The 20,817-nt window shown below is 40.5% G+C and overlaps 1 protein-coding gene across 1 annotated transcript; it reads right to left on the bottom strand.

Annotated features, from left to right (window-relative positions):
- Positions 1 to 336: 336 nt before the first annotated feature.
- On the bottom strand, positions 337 to 20,775 carry LOC115461964 (olfactory receptor 1019-like). Its single transcript, XM_030192015.1, has 3 exons — positions 20,598 to 20,775; positions 15,422 to 15,444; positions 337 to 1,299 (listed from the first exon to the last, which is right to left on the bottom strand). The coding sequence occupies exons 1-3, from the start codon at positions 20,773 to 20,775 to the stop codon at positions 337 to 339; spliced, it is 1,164 nt and encodes a 387-aa protein (XP_030047875.1).
- Positions 20,776 to 20,817: the final 42 nt, after the last annotated feature.

Genomic DNA, 20,817 nt, shown 5'->3' with positions numbered 1-20,817 from the left:
AATTATTTTTATTTTGTTCATGTGCTTGTTTTTATTGTAATGTTTTGAGTTTTTATGTTTATGCTATTTAATTCTTGTTTTATATCATTTCTCATTTGCATTTATGTACATCACCTAGAGATTTGGGGAATGTAGGCCTCAATAAATGTAGTAAATAGCAGTAAAACCAGTTGCCCATTATAGGAAAAGTGAGCTGTGCATCCAGTTGCCTCATGACTAACTGTTCACCAGAAGCAACATCCACCATAATATGCAAATATAAGAGAAACAAAAATCTAGCATCACAATTACCATGCTAAATAAGTGAATTTGATTGATCTCTAGAAGATATCAGGATCAAAATGTCTGCATTGCCTGGGAAAACCTCTTTTGTGCTATCATCCTTCTCAATGCCCCCTTAACTTCCTTGTTCCTCAGGCTGTAGATGAGAGGATTTAGCATGGGAGTTAGAATTGTATATATCACTGCTACCACCTTCACATCTTCATCCAGTGTATTCTTGGAGTAGGGGCGCATATAACTATAGATTCCACTGAGATAGAATAACGTTACTACCAATAGGTGTGAGGTGCAGGTTGAAAAAGACTTACGCCGTCCCTCTGCTGAACGAATCTTCAAGATGGCATCAACAATACAACCATAAGAAGCTACAATGAGCAGAAATGGGATCATACCACAGAACACCACAACCACCACAAATATGATTTCATGTATGGATATGTCAGAGCAGGAAAGCTTCAATAAAGGTGTGAAGTCACAGAAGAAGTGGTCAATTTTATTGGGGCCACAGAAGTCTAGAGTAGAGATGGAAGTAGCCTCTACAATCAAATTCACCAAGCCAGCAAACCAACATCCAACCACCAGCTTGGCACGAGTCTTCCTGTCCATTATCAGTGTATAACTCAATGGATAACAGATGGCAACATAACGATCATAGGCCATTGCGGCTAAAAGGTAACATTCCACTACTATGAAGAACTGAAAGCAACATAACTGCATCATGCAGCCCAAGAAAGAGATGGACTTCCTGTATGACAAGAAGTTCTCTAGCATCTTAGGAACGGTGATAGAGGCACAAGTCAGATCTATGAAGGAGAGGTTGGCTAAGAAGAAGTACATTGGACTGTGGAGGCGGGAGTCACTGGTTATGAGAGTGAGGATAAGCAGGTTCCCAATAAATGTGATTAGGTAGATGATGAGGAATATGAAAAAGAAGAAAATCTGCTGTTCTTGGGCATTGGCCAATCCCATTATGAGGATTTCAGTCACACTGGAGTGATTCCCCAGTCCATAAGATCTCTGTAAAAAGCAAGCAATTATCAATAGGTTGTTGAAGGTCAGAAATGCAACACTGGGCTCGATTTCAGGTGGAGCGGCCACTGTTGAAAGTTAAGTGTGGCCCTGGTTCCGAAATTTATACATATATTCAGTTGCATTCTCTGTTTAAGGAGTATTGTTGAGTATATGTCCCGCCCATTGATACATCCTCTTGCAGACATGCTATGCGTGTTGTGTGTGTAATTTTCAGAGTAGTGCTTAGCATGCAAAGAGCACTTATGTGTGTGAATGTTACATTCATGCCCGTAAGTGCTAGTATTCTGTAATCTTAGCGCACATGGGGGTCCTTTTACAAAGGTGCACTAGTGGTTTTAGGGCTTACTAATCATTAGTGCATGCTAAACGCTAGTGATACCCATAGAAATATATGGGCGATTCTAACTTTTAGCATGTGCTTATTTTTAGCGTACCTTTGTAAAAGGACCCCACTTTACTTACATTTGGGCATTAAGATTATAGAACGAGGGGATTAATGCATAACACTCTTTAATTGATTGTTTATTAACAGATGGAAAAATTAATACCAAAAGCACAAAGATTACGCTTTAACATTTTTTTGTACAACTTTTCATATAGCGATAACAAACTGAAAATAGACTATAGCAAAATTCCATAGGGGCCCTTTTACAAAGGCGCGCTGAAAAATGGCCTGCGGTAGTGTAGACGTGTGTTTTGAGTGTGCACAGAATCATTTTTCAGCGCACCTGTAAAAAATGCCTTCTAAACTTTTTTGCTGAAAATGGACGTGCGGCAAAATGAAAATTGCCGCGCGTCTATTTTGGGTCTGAGACCTTACCACCAGCCATTGACCTAGTGGTAAAGTCTCACACGGTAACCAGGCGGTAATGACCTATGCGCATCAAATGCCACTTGGCGCACGCCCAATACGCACATCCAAAAATAACATTTTCAGTTGCGTGCATCCAATGCATGCAAAAAATGAAATTACCGCAAGAGCCACGCGGTAGCCAGGTAGTAACTCCATTTTGGCATGCATTGAGCATGCGTGGAGGGGAATAATCAAACGTCGCCAACGAAATAGATCGCCGGCGATCTATTTTGGCGGTGGCGCAACAGCTGGCTGGAACCGTATTATCAAAAAGATGGCCGGCCATTTTTTTTTCGATAATACAGTTTAGACCGGCCAAATGCCTTGGATGTCGCTGGGTTTGAGATGGCCGATTTTGTTTTTCAGCGTTAATGGAAAAAAATGTCGGCCATCTCCAACCTGGCGACATCCAAGGCATTTGGTCGTGGGAGGAGCCAGCATTTGTAGTGCACTTACATGCCAGGACACCAACTGGGCACCCTAGGGGTCAGTGTGGTGGACTTCAGAAACAGCTCCCACATGCATAGCTCCCTTACTGTGGGTGCTGAGCCCCCCCTCAAACCCCCTACCCACAAATGTGCACCCACTAAAAGTGCTCCAGGGACCTGCACACACTCAGGCCTCTAGGACTTGTTGCTGCTGTATAACCTTGGCACAGCAGTTGACATCTGAAGACTAATGTCTTTGAAAAAGTGCTTTATTTGAATAAGCACCTTTACTCACAGTTAACTGCAGATCAGAGGTTGTGCCCCACTGGCAAAGAGTCTCCCTGATACTGAGATTAGCAGTAGGTCCGAGCTGGCAGAATGCTGTACAATGCCCTCTTTCAGCAACATTCAAGGTAATAACGTTTTCTAATGTGGGTAACACATGAAAGGGATCTAAAACTGGCTTACAAAAATGGCCACTACCTCATGGACTACCGGAAACAAAACAGGGCACACTCTGACCCAGTTAGCAGGGGGGGAAAGCACCATGGGAGTAGAGCCCAGTACCCTACACCCACCACAATGCATTGCTGATGTGACTCTGCAGGACACCTAACAGAAAAGGTGTTACACTCACCCGAGAGCCACATCGCAACCACGGAAAAGCTGTCAGACGATACAACACATTCTGCTGTCATGGAGGTGGGTACGGGATTTGAGGCTGGCATACAGGCTGGCAAAAAAGGTTTTCATTTTAACTTTTGTAGTATGGGAGGGGGTTGGTGACCACTGGGGGAGTAAGGGGAGGTTATCCCCCATTCCGTCCGGTGGTCATCTGGTCAGTTGGGGCACCTTTTTGAGACTAAGTCGTGAAAATAAAAGGACCAAGTAAACCCGGTCAAATACCGCTTAACGCCGCTTTTGTTTCCCATTATCGCCAAAAGCTGGCCATCTGGTAGCCACGCCCATGCCCGCCCATGCCCTGCCTTCGCTTCGCCGGTGACACGCCCCCTTGAACTTTCGCCGGCGAGGCGACGGGAAAGCGGCGATGCTGTTAAAAAGCCAGCTTTCGATTATACGCTTTTAGCTGCTTTTGCGATTATAAGCTGGATAGACACTTATGCGGCTTAGTAAAAGGGCTCCATAGTTTCTTAAAAATTCAACTAGAGCCATAATATTAATTTTTTCTGAAAATATGAAAATACAAATGCTAGTGCACTGTAGTAAATACAGTCCTTTGCTCTTATTATCATAAACAGAAAATATGGCTTTTATTTTGAAACTGATTTTTAGTATTGTGCCTGTGAGTTTATTATTATTATGGTAAATATTTAGCTGCCAGTAGTGAGCTTTTTACTAACCACTTATTGCTGTTGGCCAAATTAGACCTGGATATTCATTGCTGGACCATGTCTGGATGAGTAGCAATATGGAGAAGTTATGAGGTTACATCCGATATTAGGGAAGCTTTTACTAAGACACGCTGGCATTTTTAACCCGCGTTAAAAATAGATGTGCGCTATATGCTAAAGATGCCTATGCGTTCCTATGGGTGTCTTTAATGTTTAGCTTGCGCCTATATTTAACATGCGCTAAAAACGCCAGTGCGTCTAAGTAAAAGACCCTTAAGTTTTGCACCCATATAGCTCATTGGGCAAAGTTAGGACTGCTATTTATGTGGTCCCACACGCTCAGATAACTATGCAGGCTTGATTGAGCACTGAACATCATTGGTGCCCCATAACTTTTGGGACCACCCCGTTTCTGTCCCCAGACTATCCCAGCAGTGTCAGACAGTGTCTTGGCATTTACAGCCAACATTTAGCAACACTATCATGGTAAGTGATGCTGAATATTGGTGGCCATCTAGTTCAGTGTGTGCAGCAGCCTTTCCTACCTGTTTAATCAACTCTGAATGTCTACCCCATTATTATTATATCGTCAAGGCTGGCACATCACAGCCAGTGCTGACTGGCTTTAGCTCCGTTAATTCGAGTCCTGCCCAAGTATTTGGGAATCATAGAGGTATCAGCACAAAATGTATGCTGTTCTAAGTAAGAATGTTTTGCAAAATTGATGGGGTTACATCTTACATTTAAAATTTTCAAGTATATGGGAATCCAATTGGTATTGATACAAGAACACCAGTGAGAGCCGGTATTACCATTTGATATTTTGCTTGAAAGCCTTTCCATTTCAATTGATAAATCATGGTATTTTGCTATTTTTTCCCAGCTGTTTTCATCAATTCTTCTATTACTGGGTATTGCCACATCTATACAACATATTTCCCCCAATATTCAGCACTTTTTAATTGGCTAGAAATGGCTCCTGGCTGGTTAAATAGCCAAAAACTGGCTCACTTACGGAATTATGTAAGCCACATTGAGCCTGCAAATAGGTGGGAAAATGTGGGATACACATGTTATAAATAAATAAATAAATGCTAATATTCAGTGTGAGATAACAGGCTATCTCGGCTGAATATTAGCGGTTGGGGTAGATTCAGTAAATGACGCCTATAAATCAGTGTTAGAAAAAACCCAAGTGTTATTCTATAAGCCACACCTAAAGTTTAGCATGGTTGATAGAATAATGCTTAAGCATTACAGTCTCACATAAATTTAGGCCTAACCCTATGCACCAGTGAAAACATGGTACAAATGCCTGCTCCTAAATTTACATGCAGAGTACTGTTATTCTGTAATTATGTGTGCAATTTAAAGTCACGACCCTGTTCTGCCCCACAATGCCCATGATATCCCCTTTCTGTGCCCCCTTTTTGGGCTGCAAGTAAAATTTAGGTACAGATCCTGTGCCCAACTTTACATGCACAACACCCAATTAAATCTAATTAGTGCCAATAATTGCTTGTTAAAAAGCCAATTATTGATGACATCCTCCAATTCAGACACCTATTGTTCAAGATCAATAGTTAAAGCTAGCTGTTTCTGACAGCAGATTTCCCAATTTTGAAATTTGCCACAAAAGCTGCTCAAATCTGGGAGCCAGGGCCAAGGACACTGCCCATGTCAAATCTGCTAACTCTGTAATCTGTGAAACAGCACTACTAGGGCCAACCACACCATGTTGTCATCTTTCTGTTTAGAGCAGTCACAATCTCTTTTTGGCAGATTTAGGCACCATCACCTCTCCCAACTTAGCCAAAAATTTGTCCATGTAATTAAGGATGCAATGAAGAACATTGAAAGTGGTGAGGGTACTAATACTCGGAGTTGAATGGAGTCAGAAGCCCCGGAGCTGGTCAGACACATGTCTTGCCTAACTCACTGAATCACGTGATCTCCATCTTCAGCCTTTATTTGTCTATTTGGAGGCCTGGACATATTATTAAGTAGACACGGGAATTTGCTGTTTGATTGTTGTTCTTTCATACTTTTAAGCGAATGTGACTTTTTAATATTTTTTTGTGAAAACTGCTCTTTGTAGCGTTATTATTGTTGAATTGTCTTTTGCCACTTACTTTCTCTACCTGGAGACTGAGGTGAAGCATTTTTCTGGCTGTAGTTACATGTTCCTTTCTTCTTACTTACAAGCTCTCTCCTCTCTCTTATGCCCATCTACCCTCAGCATATAAAGACCTCTTCTCTGAGAAAAAGATCGTATTAAGAAAACAGAAAATGGGATGAATGTAAGGAAGGGAGACCAGTAAGAACAAAGAAGTATTGAATTAAATCCATGAACCATCTCATTGTTTAGGGTGAAACAGTGACTTATAAAAGACAAAACAGCAATCATAAAGCCTCAAAAGCAGCATCAATTCAAAAGGAAATCTGAGTTTATGTTCACTACACGTATTATATACAAAAGACAGAATGAGAAGTGACAAGAAATGTTGAGGAACGGTCAAGTACTCAACAGTTAAGATTCACTACAAAAAATGTGTAAGGTCAGTTGAAATGGGGGAAATCCAAGTGAGCAGATATCAAAATCTGCAATAGGATAAACACCCCTAAGGGTGTGGATAACATGAGGAGGGATTTGATGAAGCTTGAAGATTGGTTTAGAATTTAGTAACTATAATTTGTTGATAAAAACATGCAGGTTCATGCATTCGAGGGAGCTGTACGGTATAGTGGGTAAAGTGATTCTATGTATAAAAGAAGAGCAGCACTTGGAGATGATAATCTTAAGGTGGGCAAACAGGTAGAAAATGCATCGGCAAAAGCCAAAAGGATGCTTAGGTACATAGGGAGAGGAATGGCCAGCAGGATAAAAGGAGATGATAGCACCTCTGTATAAGTCTCTGCTAAGAACCCATTTAAAGTCCTGAGTATAATTCTGGAGGCCCCACATTCAAAAAGATATAATCAGAATGGAGTTGGTCTACGGGGTGGCTGCTAAAATGGTCAGTGGTGTTCATCATAAAGTGTACTAAGGCAGACAAAGAGTTTAATATGTACACTCTGAAAGAAAGATGGGCGAGGGGAAATACGATAGATATGCTTAAATACTTCCATGGTATAAATGCACAAGGGGCAAGTTTCTTTCATTTGAAAGGAAGTTGTGGAATGAGAGGGCATGGAATGAAGTTAGAAGGTTTTACATTCAGGAGTAACCCAAGGAAATACTTTTTCATGGAAAGGCTGGTGGATGCATGAAATAGCCTTTCGGCAGAGGTGATGGAGATGAAGATTGTATCTGAATTCAAGAAAACTTGGGAAAAGCACATAGAATCTCTAAGGGAGAGGAGGAGATAATAGCGTGTGTGACTGTTACATGTCTGACAGTCTAAGGCAAATATTGTTGTTCTAGTCACCGCCCTTTTGTGTCAATAAAAACGTATTTTGTTTACTAGCTAATCTCTGTCTCTTTGAACACGTGCCTACATTGAGACTGTAAATCACTTTGTAACACTTATAATATAGCAGTATAACAAATTTTGGATAGATAAAATAAATAGATGATATGGATGGACAGACTGAAAATACCACATGATCTTTATTTGCCATCATTTTCTAAGTTTCTTTATTTTTAGGGGGGAGGTTTGAAGGAAGATATTAATATGAATCAAGCAGGATAGATACCTCAAGGAAATCCTATTCAATAATCTCAAGGTTGGAAACTGGTGTGACAAGACAACAGCCACAGCTAGAGGAATGCTAGGGAACACAGAGAGAACTTATTACTAGTAGAAAAAAAAAAGATGAGAATTCATCTTTACAAATCAATGGAGTATTGTGCCCACTTCTGGGGATCGCAACTCCAGCATCAAAAACTACAGACAAAACAGAGATCACCCAGAGAAAAGCTACCAAAATCAGGTAACATCTGCACTAGAAGCACTTTGATGGAAAACTTAAATATGTAAATGAAGATTGAAGTAGAGAAACATTCTAATACCTCAACAAAATAAAGAATTCAAAAGAAACAAGCTTTTTAATGTAAAGGAAATTCTAGAATGCGAAGCTTCACAAAGGCTGAGTTCTAGACTCAGATGGAAGATAAGGAAATATTTCTCCATGCAAGAGACAGTGACCAAAAGAGTAAATGAATTCAAAGACACAGGGAAGCCTTAGCTGAGAAAAGGTAAAGACAAAGCTGGTGATCAAATGACATCCCCAGTATAGAAATAGAAAATAAATTGGATAGAATTGATGGGCTTTAGAATCTAAATCTGTCTGCTCTCACATTCTCTGCTTCTATGTTTCATTACATCATCCAAGTTTGCACAGAAATAATCAATGGCAGAACCAGAGATAAGAGCTGAGGCACTAGGAGACTGACACATTTGAAATTCAGAAAATAAAATGTACCTCTTACTGATTGATCATGTTGGAAATTTTACTGAGATAGAAAGGATGGAGAATAGACTTCAGAAAGCATAAAAAAGTGAAGGGATACAAGTTAATGGAGAAGGTAGAGGATAAGAATCCTTCAGCCCGGGCAGAGCTGAGTTCCTCATCATTCAGTGCTGTCAAGATGATGCACAGACATTTATCACTAAACCCACTTATCTTAGGGGTCATTACCTTCCTCTGATTGCATACACTATGAGCTATCTGTATGCTGGAAGTTGGAAAATGGAAAGGAAGAGTAGAACAGGAGAGTGCTGGAGGAAAGGTTGAATGCAAGAGTCCCACCTGATGCCATTAGTGTTGAAAGAGTACATCCCACTCAATGCTATTTCATAATCAAGGGTGTGTGGAAAGGAATTTGTAAGGAAGGCATTTGTTTTTGAAGAACAGTTGGGATGACTTATAGAAGGTTGCTAGGCTGCACAGAGAGGAGTATAATCAGCAGAAGAAAGGAGGTGTTGATACCCCTGTACAAGTCATTGTGTTCAGTTTTGGAGGCCGAATCTTGCTAATGACATAAAAAGATTTGAAGAGGTTCAGAGAAAAGCGACAAAAATAGAATGGGGTTTGCATCGCAAGACGTATGAGGAGAGTCTTGAGGATCTGAACATGTATACCCTGGAAGAAAGGAGAGGCAGAGGTGATATGGTACAGACATTCCAATATTTGAAAGATATTAATCTACAAACAAGCCTTTCTCACAGATGGGAAGGTGGTAGAATTAGAGGACATGATTTGAGGTTGCGAGGGCGCCAACTGAGGAATAATGTCAGGAAGTACTTTTTCACAGAGGTGGTGGTAGATACCTGGAATGCTCTCCTGTGGGAAGTGGTGGAGATGAAAATGATAATAGAATTCAAAAATAAGTGAGATAAACACAAAGAAATCCTATATAGAAGACATGGAACCAAACAAGCTTAGATGGCCACACCAGTAATTGGGAAGCAAAGCCAGTACCAGGCAAACTTCTATGGCCTGTGCCCTGATCATGGCTGGACAGATAGGCCAGTGCTGAGCAGACTTCTATAGTCTGTGCCCTGATCATGGTTGGACAGGTTTGAATAGGCTGGAATGAAACTTGGATGACAACTTCAGTGACTGGAGAACAAGGCCAGTGCCGGGCAGACTTTTACGGTCTGTGCCCTAAAAATGGTAAATACAAATGAAAATCATGTATACATATGTAGTATCGCATCATACTATATGGATGGGCCATATGGGTCTTTATCTGCTGTCAACTACTATGTTACTATGGAGAGAAAAATGTCCAAAAAGTGGCATAAATCTGCATTTGAATGTTTTTCTCACAAAAACGTCCAAATTGGTATTTTCAAAACCAATTTTTAGATGTTTTCCTATGAAGTCATCAGAAGTGCGTTCAAATCACAAAGGGGCGTGTCAGGGGCATGTTAAAGGTGGGTTCTTGGCGTTCCTATTACTTGGATGTTTTTCAACCATAATAGAATAAAACAAAACCATCCAAAACTAAGACATTTTGAGCTAGACCTGTTTTTATAACCAATTAAGCTCAAAAAGGTGCCCTAAATGACCAGATGACCACTGGAGAGAATCAGGAGTGACCCCCCCAATACTCCCCAGTGGTCACTGACTCCCTCCCACCCCCCACAAATGTGAATACAAATATGATTTAGCAACCTCTATGACAGCCTCAGATGTTAGAGCCAGGTCTATTAGAGCAGCATGCAGGTCCCTGGAGTAGTGTAGTGGTCAGTGCAGTGCACCATGGCGTGGGGGATTCTGGTCCCTATCTCCCTCTACCTGTCACATTTGTGGTGGAAACTGTGAGCCCTCCAAAACTCACCAGAAACCCACTGTACCCACATATAGGTGCCTCTTCACCCATAAGGGCTGCTGTGTACAGCTTTGGGCAGTAGGGTTTGGGTGGGTTTTAGGGGACTCAGTAGACAAGATAAGGAAGCAATGGTAAGATGTGTACCTGGGAGCATGTTTTTGAAGTCCACTAGGGTGCCTCATTTATGAGACCAGTCTACTAAAAATGCTGACCCCTCCTACATCCCAATGGCTTGATTTTCTACGTTTTTCACTTGGACATTTTTTTTTAAATGGACAAAGCACAAAACCTTGTTAGAAACATTGTTTTCGAAAACAAAAGACAGACGTTTTTCTTTTTGGAAAATTAACTTCTTTCTTATTCAGATTTTGGACGTTGCCCCTCCACGTATATATTTTAAGTAGAAAAGCACGAAATGAAACATGGGGTAAAATTTGTCAAATGACCCATCAGGTGATACCTGCACACATTTATGTTTTGTGACTCCTAGTTGATATCTACCTACATTCACCTTCTACACATCACTTTATCACTCAGTTACTGTATGCTAGCAATGGAGAGGAAACTCAGAATTTTCATTGTGTTTGTACTAATCTTCCTCTGGTGATTAAAAAAAAAAAAAAAAATCCTTGTGCAGCAGTGATTTCTATCACTGCAGGAAGATTAGTACCAGCACAAAACACATTCTTAGTTTCCTCATGCAAAAATGATTTCTTTTGGACAATGCTTGTGTCTGTGTCTGATCTGTGTCTCCCAGCTTGAGTCTCTCTTGGTTTGATGCCTACATATCACTTTGCCACACAGTAACTACAAGGAGGTAATATATACTGAAGTTCAGAATGGATTTGTTTTCCTTTGGTGATACATATCTCTGTGTAGCAATAAGCCCTTCAGGTGTTGATAGAGTATGTGTATGTGCTGGCCTTTAACGCCCTGTACCAATCAACTTCAGTTTACTAGTTTCAAAAGATCAGGTTTTTATATTAATTTACTGCAGAGAGAAAACAGATCAGGAGGATAGTAGGTTATGTGCTCTATCAAAAACACATTGTGCAGAGAGGTACAATCACTTACTGTAGGTGGCTTGCCATGCTCCATAAGCACATTTCACATGAAACTGCTCCAGTAAGAATGAACAAATATCTCGGAGTGCCACAGAAAGCCACAAAACCTTCACGTTTTCTGCAGAAATACCAAGAAGAAGGGATTCTGATTCTCCCTGAAGTAGTACAGCTTGCTCTAAATCATCTCTGGGGATCTGAGTTTTAATGTTACATGTTTTCTTCTCCCCGATCTAATAATTCTCCCCTCAGGGTTAGACTGAACACACAATGTGTGAGGCAAGCAGAATGCTTTTTGTACAGGAGGTGAATAACTGTTGTGGTCATGCAGAAATGAGGTTCAAAGCCATTGATTCATAATATTTAGTTTGCATATATTCTCAATTCTCTCCAAGTGCTATAAAAAGAGACTGAATATTTCCTATTGGTCAGTTCAGAAGGTCTTAATTTAATTTTTCATAATCAGTCATAATTAGGATCTTGTAATTCTGCCTATACACTATTACTCGTGAAGGGTCATTTTCAATATGACATCCAAGTCAAATTGTAGACGTTTTACTGAAAACATCTAGAAACTCATCTTGAACATAGCAATTTTCGAAATGGAAGTCTTATTCTGTTTTGAATATCACTTTTTTTTTGACATTTTTGTGCTCAGTATATATTTCTCTAGGTACCATTAAGAAAATGTCCTAGAGAAAAATGCACAAAAACAAGACATTGGGATGTCTGTAGACCAGCATCCTTAGCAGATTGGCCATGCAAACATTCCAACAGAGTAGTGGGGCAAACAAGGGGGAACTGCAGTGGAATTCATATAAAAGGTCCTGGTACAAATACTACCTTAACACTCTTATTTTGTATTGTAAGCCCTCCAGGAACACCATAAAACCTACTGTACCTAAGTGGACACTTCAACAATAGCACTCAAGCCTGTAGGTGTCTCCCATATATAGGTACAGTGGGTAGTTTGTGATTTTTGCAGAGATCACAATTTCCACTACAAGTGTACTAGTTAGAGTTGGATATGGACCATGGTCCTTTTCGCTACAGTCCATTGCACTGACCAGTATCCTACTCCTAGGACCGGGTTGCTGCTCTAATAGGAATGACCATGACATCTGAAGCTGACATAGAGCCTGGTATGTACTGTCACTGTCACCTCTTAGGTGAGGGGTGGGAGCAGGTGCTGAAAATGTTCAAATTCTGGGCCCTCCCAAATCCCACCCCTTGTGGTTTAGAAGAACTGAGGAGAAAAACATCTCAAATATGAGTTTTGAAAACTGCATCTTGGACATTTTTGTGAAAAAATGTCCATCTGCAGCTCTGTGCCGCTTTTGAGATGTTTTTCTCTTTTGAAAATGAGTGCCATAGATAATCTGATGATAAAAATATATCTATTGGCCCCTTTGAGGGTAAATTTATAAACCTTTTTTGAGCAGAAATAGGAGCCTATAAAATTGTCCATGGTTAAAACTAAATACGTAAAAGTACTATAATGGGGGGTAAGGTTGAGTAGAGCTGGGATGGAATTCCGAGATATGTACCTACTCATGCAAAGCTATGAAGAAAAGTTATCCCATCTTCAGAGCAGGTGTAATTTTCTGCAGGAGTATTGTTTGGGAATCTTCTTATAATAACACATTGAAACTTTGTAGCCCATAATAATGAGGTAGTACTCTGTACCATATCTATTTCTTAGCTTCATTTTTAGTTATAAAATACCTGTTTCTAAATTTCAAGCCCTTGTCTTAGCTGATACCAGTCAGATACCCTAATGTCTCCAGGAATTTAGAGTGCCTCCACAGGGCTTTCAATATTTTGGGAACCAAGCACTACTAAACTGAAAAATGTTTACCAGGCAAATTGAGCCCTTCAAAGCAAAAGCAGGCCATATCCACTTTTTGCATTTCTAAGCAGAACTTTATCTTTGCTTTCAGAAAAATCACATTATATGTTAAACACTCGCCTTATGACAAAATTTCACTAAGAAGAACAAGCAATGCCTGAATCAGGTTTAATATGTGATCATAACAAAAGAACATAAGAATAGAGATATTAGGTCAGACCAATAGTCCATCTAGCCCAGTATCTTGCTTCCAACAGTGGTCAATCCAGGTTACAAGTACCTGGTAGACTCTCATGCGATATCTCAACTCTGTAAGATGTACAACACATGGACATGACCAATTTTTGTTCCAAAGAATACGAAGATAACAAAGAGTGCATAAAAGGTCACTTACCAGATGGCAGAATTGGTTACGGGCTCCTTTTACTACTGCAGCTTAAAAAGGCTTACCGTGGGAAGCACTGAGGTGTCCCATTGTAATTTTACAATCCGTGTGCGTAAACCGCACACTAAAAAATACATTTTAATTTTCCACAGAGAGGGTATGTCTGAGGGGCAGAGCATGGGAATTTCTGTGCTAATCAGTGTAGCTATATTGCGACATGGTGATGAGCATGGGATTAATGCATGAGTCCTTACCACCTATAAAATAGGTCAAACTCAGATAAAAGCCAAATAAATAAAACTGTGCTGTGTATGGTTACGGCATTAGCAAACATTATAAAGCACACATACAAACACTAAGTTGCTATACCACTAGTTCTTCCAATTCAACATTAAAAAGCCTCCGTATTATTCAAATAGTTGCCCTGTGAAAGAGTGTATAGGAGGTTACTGGTCCCTTTTAATAACACTCCCTCACAGAGACACTTTAATCCCTCTATACAGAGCAGGAAGGGCGTGGCTCAGTGAGTGCAGAACAGGGAGGCTGTGGCCCAGGCAAGATAAAACTCCTGAGTACTGCTAAGCTAGAGAGGCCCAAGGAAGGCAAGAGCAGACCTCTAGCAGATATCTTTACCATATATCTGTAAGCAGCAGAAGCTTAATTCAGGTAGGCCAAGTTTTACCTTGGAACCTTCCCCTGGATTCTATATATGATGCTCAAAATTACACGCAGAAAATGTGGGTGTGCGCCCAATTTACATGTGCAATTTAATTGACTAACGAACCAGTGATGATAATTGGGTGATAATAATCAATTATTGATACTAATTGACAACAATTAGAATTTACATGCACAACTTACTAGGCACTATTCTATAAAATTGCATGTGTACATTTTAATGCATGGTTCTGAAAATGGAGCATGGCCATGGGAGGGGCATGGACGGTTCATGGGCATTTCAAGAATTTGTGTACACTGTTACAGAATACATCCGAACCGCAGCTAATTTAGGCACAAGGATTTATACTAGGTTACAGTTGGTGTAAATCCTTGTGCCTAAAACTTAGGCACAGATCCTGGTGCTAAACACTATTCTATAAAAGGTGCCCAACTTGGAGAACTGTTTATAGAAAAGCCCTTAGTGCTCATTTTTTTCAATGCTGAATTTTCAGCAGCATTTACAGAATTTGGCTCCTTGTGAACTGCTGATCCTTGAGTCCAAGCCACAACCAGGCCTGGTTCTGATTAACCTTTAAGAAAAGTGTCAGGGACGGGCCTGCAGGAAGATTGTTACATGAACTTAAAGAGAATTTTGTTCTTAGTTTATTCAGCCTGTGAAGGAAACAGGCTTTGTATACATAAGCACATAAGCACCGCCACACTGGGAAAAGACCAAGGGTCCATCAAGCCCAGCATCCTGTCTCCGACAGCGGCCAATCCAGACTTCGAGAACCTGGCAACCCCCCCCCCCCAAAAAAAAAAAAATTAATAATGTTCAATGGACTTTTCTTTCAGGAATCTGTCCAAACCCCCCTTAAACTCTGTAAGGCCAGCCGCTGCCACCACATTCTCCGGCAACGAGTTCCAGAGTCCAACTACACACTGAGTAAAGAAAAACTTTCTCCTATTTGTTTTAAATCTACCCTATTCTAGTGTTATTGTCTTACTTTCAGAGCAATAAGATTCTACAAACAATAGTCCGCTAAAGAAATTATTACTAATCATTAATATCAAAATTTTTTCTGACTATCAGAGGTAAGCTTATCACACAGTATTGAATGTAATATAGTGCTTGATTATATCTCTTCATCGGTCCATTTTCTATTATCATTCATTTGTCAAATGTGTCAAAACTTCATATGGCTATTTCCTCCGTTTTCCTCAAAGAAATAAACTTACCTTGAGGAGCAGGTGACCATCTCCTGTTACATAAAACAAAATTTCAGAATCCACAATAACATGTTAAATCTCCTATTAATTATGAAGGTCACATTTTATCAGATCTCAATAAGACAGCAGCCTGAAAAAGGAAGGAATTTTTGGATCTTCATCCCAAATTTTAACTGGATGCTGCCCTCTTTGGATTATTCTATCCAGCATGTATGCATGTAACTTTGTTTAATCACACAAAATAATTTGATGACCCAAGGTTGTGGGAAGCATTTTTGAATAAAAACTCTTGCGCATATATGGAAGCCACTTGATTATCTTAAACTGTATGGGAGAGGTTTTTGAATTGCTTATTAATATTGCCTTACTTTTGTCAGGTGCTTCTGTACATATTTTAATTTGCAATGTCAATGATTGTTTAATGTATTACTGAAATCATTTTGTTATATCATGCAAGCTCTAAACCATGTGATATTATGCATAGATATATGTTATCAGTTCTGATGTATTTTTCATTTTTTTTTGCACTTTGAATTTATTATAACTCCTTGTATTTGCATTATATCAACACTAGGCTGCACCTAAATATATACTCATTCCCCTAACTGAATTCTATAAAATTGTGCATAAATGTGATTGACACCCCTGACATGCCTACACTTCTCCCATGGCCATGTCCCCTTTTCAGCTACGTGTGTTAAAATTTACACACACCTATTTTTAGAATATGCCTAAAAAGAAGCATGCATAAAATCCAATTATTGCCGATTAGTGATGATAATTGGTTATCGGCCAATTATCATGACTAATCAGCTCATTGCTCAATGGAGTAGCATGCGTAAATTGGTTGCATACACAATTTAATGCATGCTACTCGCTGTGCCTTATATAGAATCTGGGGGATGATATATATTTTCACAAATGTTTATACATTTTTATTTATATTTCTTCTTAGTTGATGATTGCACTCCTGATAAAGGCAATTGTGCTGAAACCCGGCATGTGTCAAGTCCATACCTATCAACCATTGTACATCATAAGATGTTTAACAATAAAAGTTTTTATCTTGAAAGATCTTGATCATAAGTTCTTTACATTTGGTCTTTCCCACTGTATTGTAGGAGCAACACAAGCACTATGAAGCACTATGTACAGCCCTGCATGTACATGTAGGGCAAAATATATGGATTCATAAATACATGGCAGTGTTCAGCATTAACAACCTGATTACAATATATAAACTCAGACATTTCATCTTTAAAGGTTGTTGCTTCATGAAGCTGTGACCTTGCATACAGACAAAGACTGCTAAAACAAAACAAGATTCTCAATGTACTAGGACAAGGTTGTTATCAGAATTGACGTCATGGCTAGGACAACCAAGGATTCTTGGACTGATCTTTGCAGTTGGAGAGACACTGTGACTGGCAAAACTGTACATTGTTTATGTAACCCTGGCTCTTAGTCAAGGTGCCCCTGGATGTGGTTCCAATGAGAAAATCATTTGGCCCCTGAAATCACAACAATGAAGAATAACAATGTCATGTATACATGGGTCACAAGGCCAGGATTTGCATAATCAGAATAGCAACAATCTGTGATTTTTCTATAAATAGGGGCTCTTAACAAAGATAAGGGGTACTGTGCTGGCATCTCACCCGGGGAACAGACCTGCGTGGACCTGACTAACCATCTGAGGGACACACTGCAATCTGGAGGTCTGCATCAGGTTGTATATGTACTGTGCATCTCTGTATTATTGCTCTGTGGGGAAAACGTAGCCAAATTGGATTAGAACTCCATCTAGGGATTAATATGCCTTTACTCTAATCTATTTCTTTATTCTTGCCTTCTCTAAACATTATTTTTGATGCTTTTGTAAATAAAATAATTGCCTTATTTTTGTATTACATTGAGGGGCATAATCGAACGCAAACGCCTATCTCCATGGGCGTTTATCTCCAAGAACGGGTCCGTGAAGGGGCGGACCGAACCATATTTTCGAAAAAAATAGACGTCCATGTTTTATTCGACAATTTGTGAGCTGGGCGTTTTTGCTTTTCAGCGATAATGGAAAATGAAAGCGCCCAGCTCAAAAATGAATAAATCCAAGGCATTTGTTCGTGGGAGGGGCCAGGATTCATAATGCACTGGTCCCCCTCACATGCCAGGACACCAACCGGGCACCCTAGGGGGCACTTTTACAAAAACAAAAAAAAAGGTAAAACACCTCCCAGGTGCATAGCACCCTTCCCTTGTGTGTTGAGCCCCCCAAATCCCCCTCAAAACCCACTGCCCACAAGTCTACACCATTACTATAGCCTTAAGGGGTGAAGGGGGGCACCTACATGTGGGTACAGTGGGTTTGGGGGGGTTGGACGACTAAGCATTAAGCAGCACAATTGTAACAGGTAGGGGGGGGATGGGCCAGGGTCCACCTGCCTGAAGTCCACTGCACCCCCTAACAACTGCTCCAGGGACCTGCATACTGCTGCCAGGGAGGTGGGTATGACATTTGAGGGTGAAAATAAAAAGTTGTGAAACATCATTTTTTGTGGTGGGAGGGGGTTAGTGACCACTGGGGGAGTCAGGGGAGGTCATCCCCGATTCCCTCTGGTGGTAATCTGGTCATTTAGGGCACTTTTTGGGGCCTTATTCGTCAAAAAACAGGGTCCAGGAAAAGTGCCCTAAATTCTAGCTACAAACGCATACTTTTTTTCCATTATCGGCGAAAGGCGCCCATCTCTGTTCGGGTGATAACCATGCCCCAGTCCCGCCTTCACCATGCCTCCGACATGCCCCCGTCAACTTTGTACGCTTCCGCGATGAAGTGCAGTTGAAAACGTCCAAGTTCGGCTTTCGATTATACCGTGTTATTCGTTTTTGTGAGATAAACGTCCATCTCCCGATTTAGGTCGGAACTTGGGCGTTTTTCTCATTCGATTATAAGCAGGATTGTTGACTTAGTTCTTTTTATTATTTTGGTGCAGTGGGCTTGGATCTAAGGATAACAGGAAACACATTTGCATTTGATACTTTATTCACTAATAAAAGTCTTACTTGGGATCCATTTCTTTCAGAATTTATACTGTGTCAGGTACCCCAATAACACTCCAAAGTGTGTTTGTTCTGTATTGCACCTACAGACTGTAGATTCCACTAAGATATAATGGTTTTAGATTGCTAGAGTGTTAAGTGGTATGTTCCTACATGATTTAACCTCTGTATTCTGAGAGTGTCGCAGCCATGCTGATTTAAACTGATTTCAGTTCTGCTTGCATGAACTGCTTGATTATCTTTTCTTCTGCAGATGCCTCATACCTTAAGTAAATGAGTGAACTGTGACACCACTGTCCTTTTGCCAGTGATAATTTAGCACCTGCTTCTTTTAATTGTTGGAAGATGTGTTCAATCTCCATGAGATGTTCCAAGAGAATTGCAATTTTTATCAAGATGTCATCTACATACAAGAAAGTGCCTTGTGTTGGAAAATGTTAACTTCTACTGGGGAACTGAGTTATCAAAAAGGTGTTCTATTCCAGGCATATTGTTTGTTACAAAAGTAAATGCAAGCTTGTATTGATCACCAGGATGCACAGGGAATGGTCCAAAAGCCTGAAGCTAAGTCTAAGTTGGTGAACTACTTTGAGCCTCTTATGGTGACAAGATTCTGGTCCAAGGGGCCATTGGCCACTGAGACAGAGGTATTCGCTTGTTCAGCTGACAATAGTTCACCGTGAACCTCCAAGTGTTGTTTTTCTTCAAAATGGGCCATATGGGTGAATTTTAGGTTTTGTTGCACTGTCAGATGATGCTTCAATCTTCCAAGGTGTTCAAGATCTCTTCCACAGACTCATAAGATGCCAATGAGATTTTATATTGGTGCATGAGACAGGTTTACCATTGGGTTTGGTTGGATCCACAATCATAAAGAGTCCATAGCAAAGAGATCCTGGTACCTATAGATCAGGTCCCTAAGTTGTTGTCTTTCTTCATCAGTGGTACAGGCACCAGCCTGGGTGACTTGTTCCTATACCATAATCCTGAACCCCAGAAAAGGGTGATTGCTGTCAATTTCCACCAACTCTTCTACATTGCCATGCAAAGTGACTGTCTACACAATGTGCACTGTCTGTGAACTTAGGTGAGGTAAACCAGAAAATACCTCCCCATTCTCTGAACCACCAGTGAGGAGTAGATGGTCTTTCTCTAACCTTACTGAGGCCAATTCTCTATCATATGGACAAATAAACAACACATTCAGAAGACCTTTCGGACTCTGGATCGTGAAACATTTTCCTATTTTGTGGAGGGACAGGGAACTCATCTGCCTCCAACACCAAGGTATCCTGGGAAAATCACTTAGACAACAATACTCTGGACTCGTATGTCTAGAGGTGTGAACAGTGCCTAAATTAGCCTTAGGTTCTTGCCAGGATGTCCACAATGAAAGGAATAATGCCGAAGTAAAATGTATATATATTTATTATATATGTAAGAAAATAGCAAAGCACAATACAAATATGCACTTAGCACAAAATACTGATGAGTATACCAGTGTTTGTTTATAGATATGTAAATTTGTAACTACACTACTATAGTATACCTGAGGAGAAATGACCACTTAGCAGCTAAATTAGGCTAGACCACTTGCCTGAGAAAAACCTGTCTCTCACTGGCAAAGACCAAACTAACTAACCCTGAGCATAAGAAGAAAGATTCCTTCTCTCTCACCCTCATGGTCCATAGCTTTGGAGTCCAGATGGAGTGATGAATCGGCAACTCCTTTTCAGGCTCTAGCAGAATTCCCATCTCCGAGCCACTTCTGATCAGGTTTTAGTCTGAGGTCCCTGCACTATGCAGCTTGTTACTCCATATGTATAAAGCCACAGAGACTGCTTTGGAACTTGGCCTTGGGCTGCACTTAGCACAAGCAATTACAGTTCACAGGTGTTTGGGTAAATCAGTCTCTTTCCTCCAAGAGAGATTGCATACTCCATCAGCTCTTCTTCCTTCTCTCTCTCCCTTATGCCCCGCATTGGCACTGCCCCCTAGGTCCACAGATGACAATCATAGACCAATCATGAACCGTCTGTTCATCTGTCCAGGTTACATAGGGTCATGACAATGAGGGGCCTTGTGAGCATCCAGCAAGAACAGCTTATCAGTAGTAGGCTCAGAGTACCAAACTCCCCTGTATGGTTCACAGATGGTACCGGAGATTCTGTCCCTGTCAAGCTTGCTCCTCCATACCTTCCCAGGAGATAAACTGGAAGGCTAGTGAAAGTGAACATCATGTCCTTCAATAAAGTCACTAGCACGGCTGTGCCAAGAAGTATTTTTCTTTGCAAGAGCTGGTTCATGTTGCATTCAGGCCACAGGCTGCAGAATTCATATTGGTTCCG

Source organism: Microcaecilia unicolor, chromosome 2 (genome assembly GCF_901765095.1).
Source record: "Microcaecilia unicolor chromosome 2, aMicUni1.1, whole genome shotgun sequence".
Lineage (NCBI taxonomy): Eukaryota > Metazoa > Chordata > Amphibia > Gymnophiona > Siphonopidae > Microcaecilia > Microcaecilia unicolor.
This window is presented reverse-complemented; position numbering and strand designations above follow the sequence as displayed.

Coding starts and splice junctions, on each gene's coding strand:
- LOC115461964 (XM_030192015.1), bottom strand. CDS start 20,775: ATGAACCAGCTCTTGCAAAGAAAAATACTTCTTGGCACAGCCGTGCTA. Junction 15,445..20,597: donor GAACCATACAGGGGAGTTTG/GTACTCTGAGCC, acceptor TTTATGTAACAG/GAGATGGTCACCTGCTCCTC. Junction 1,300..15,421: donor ATGGTCACCTGCTCCTCAAG/GTAAGTTTATTT, acceptor TGCTTTTTACAG/AGATCTTATGGACTGGGGAA.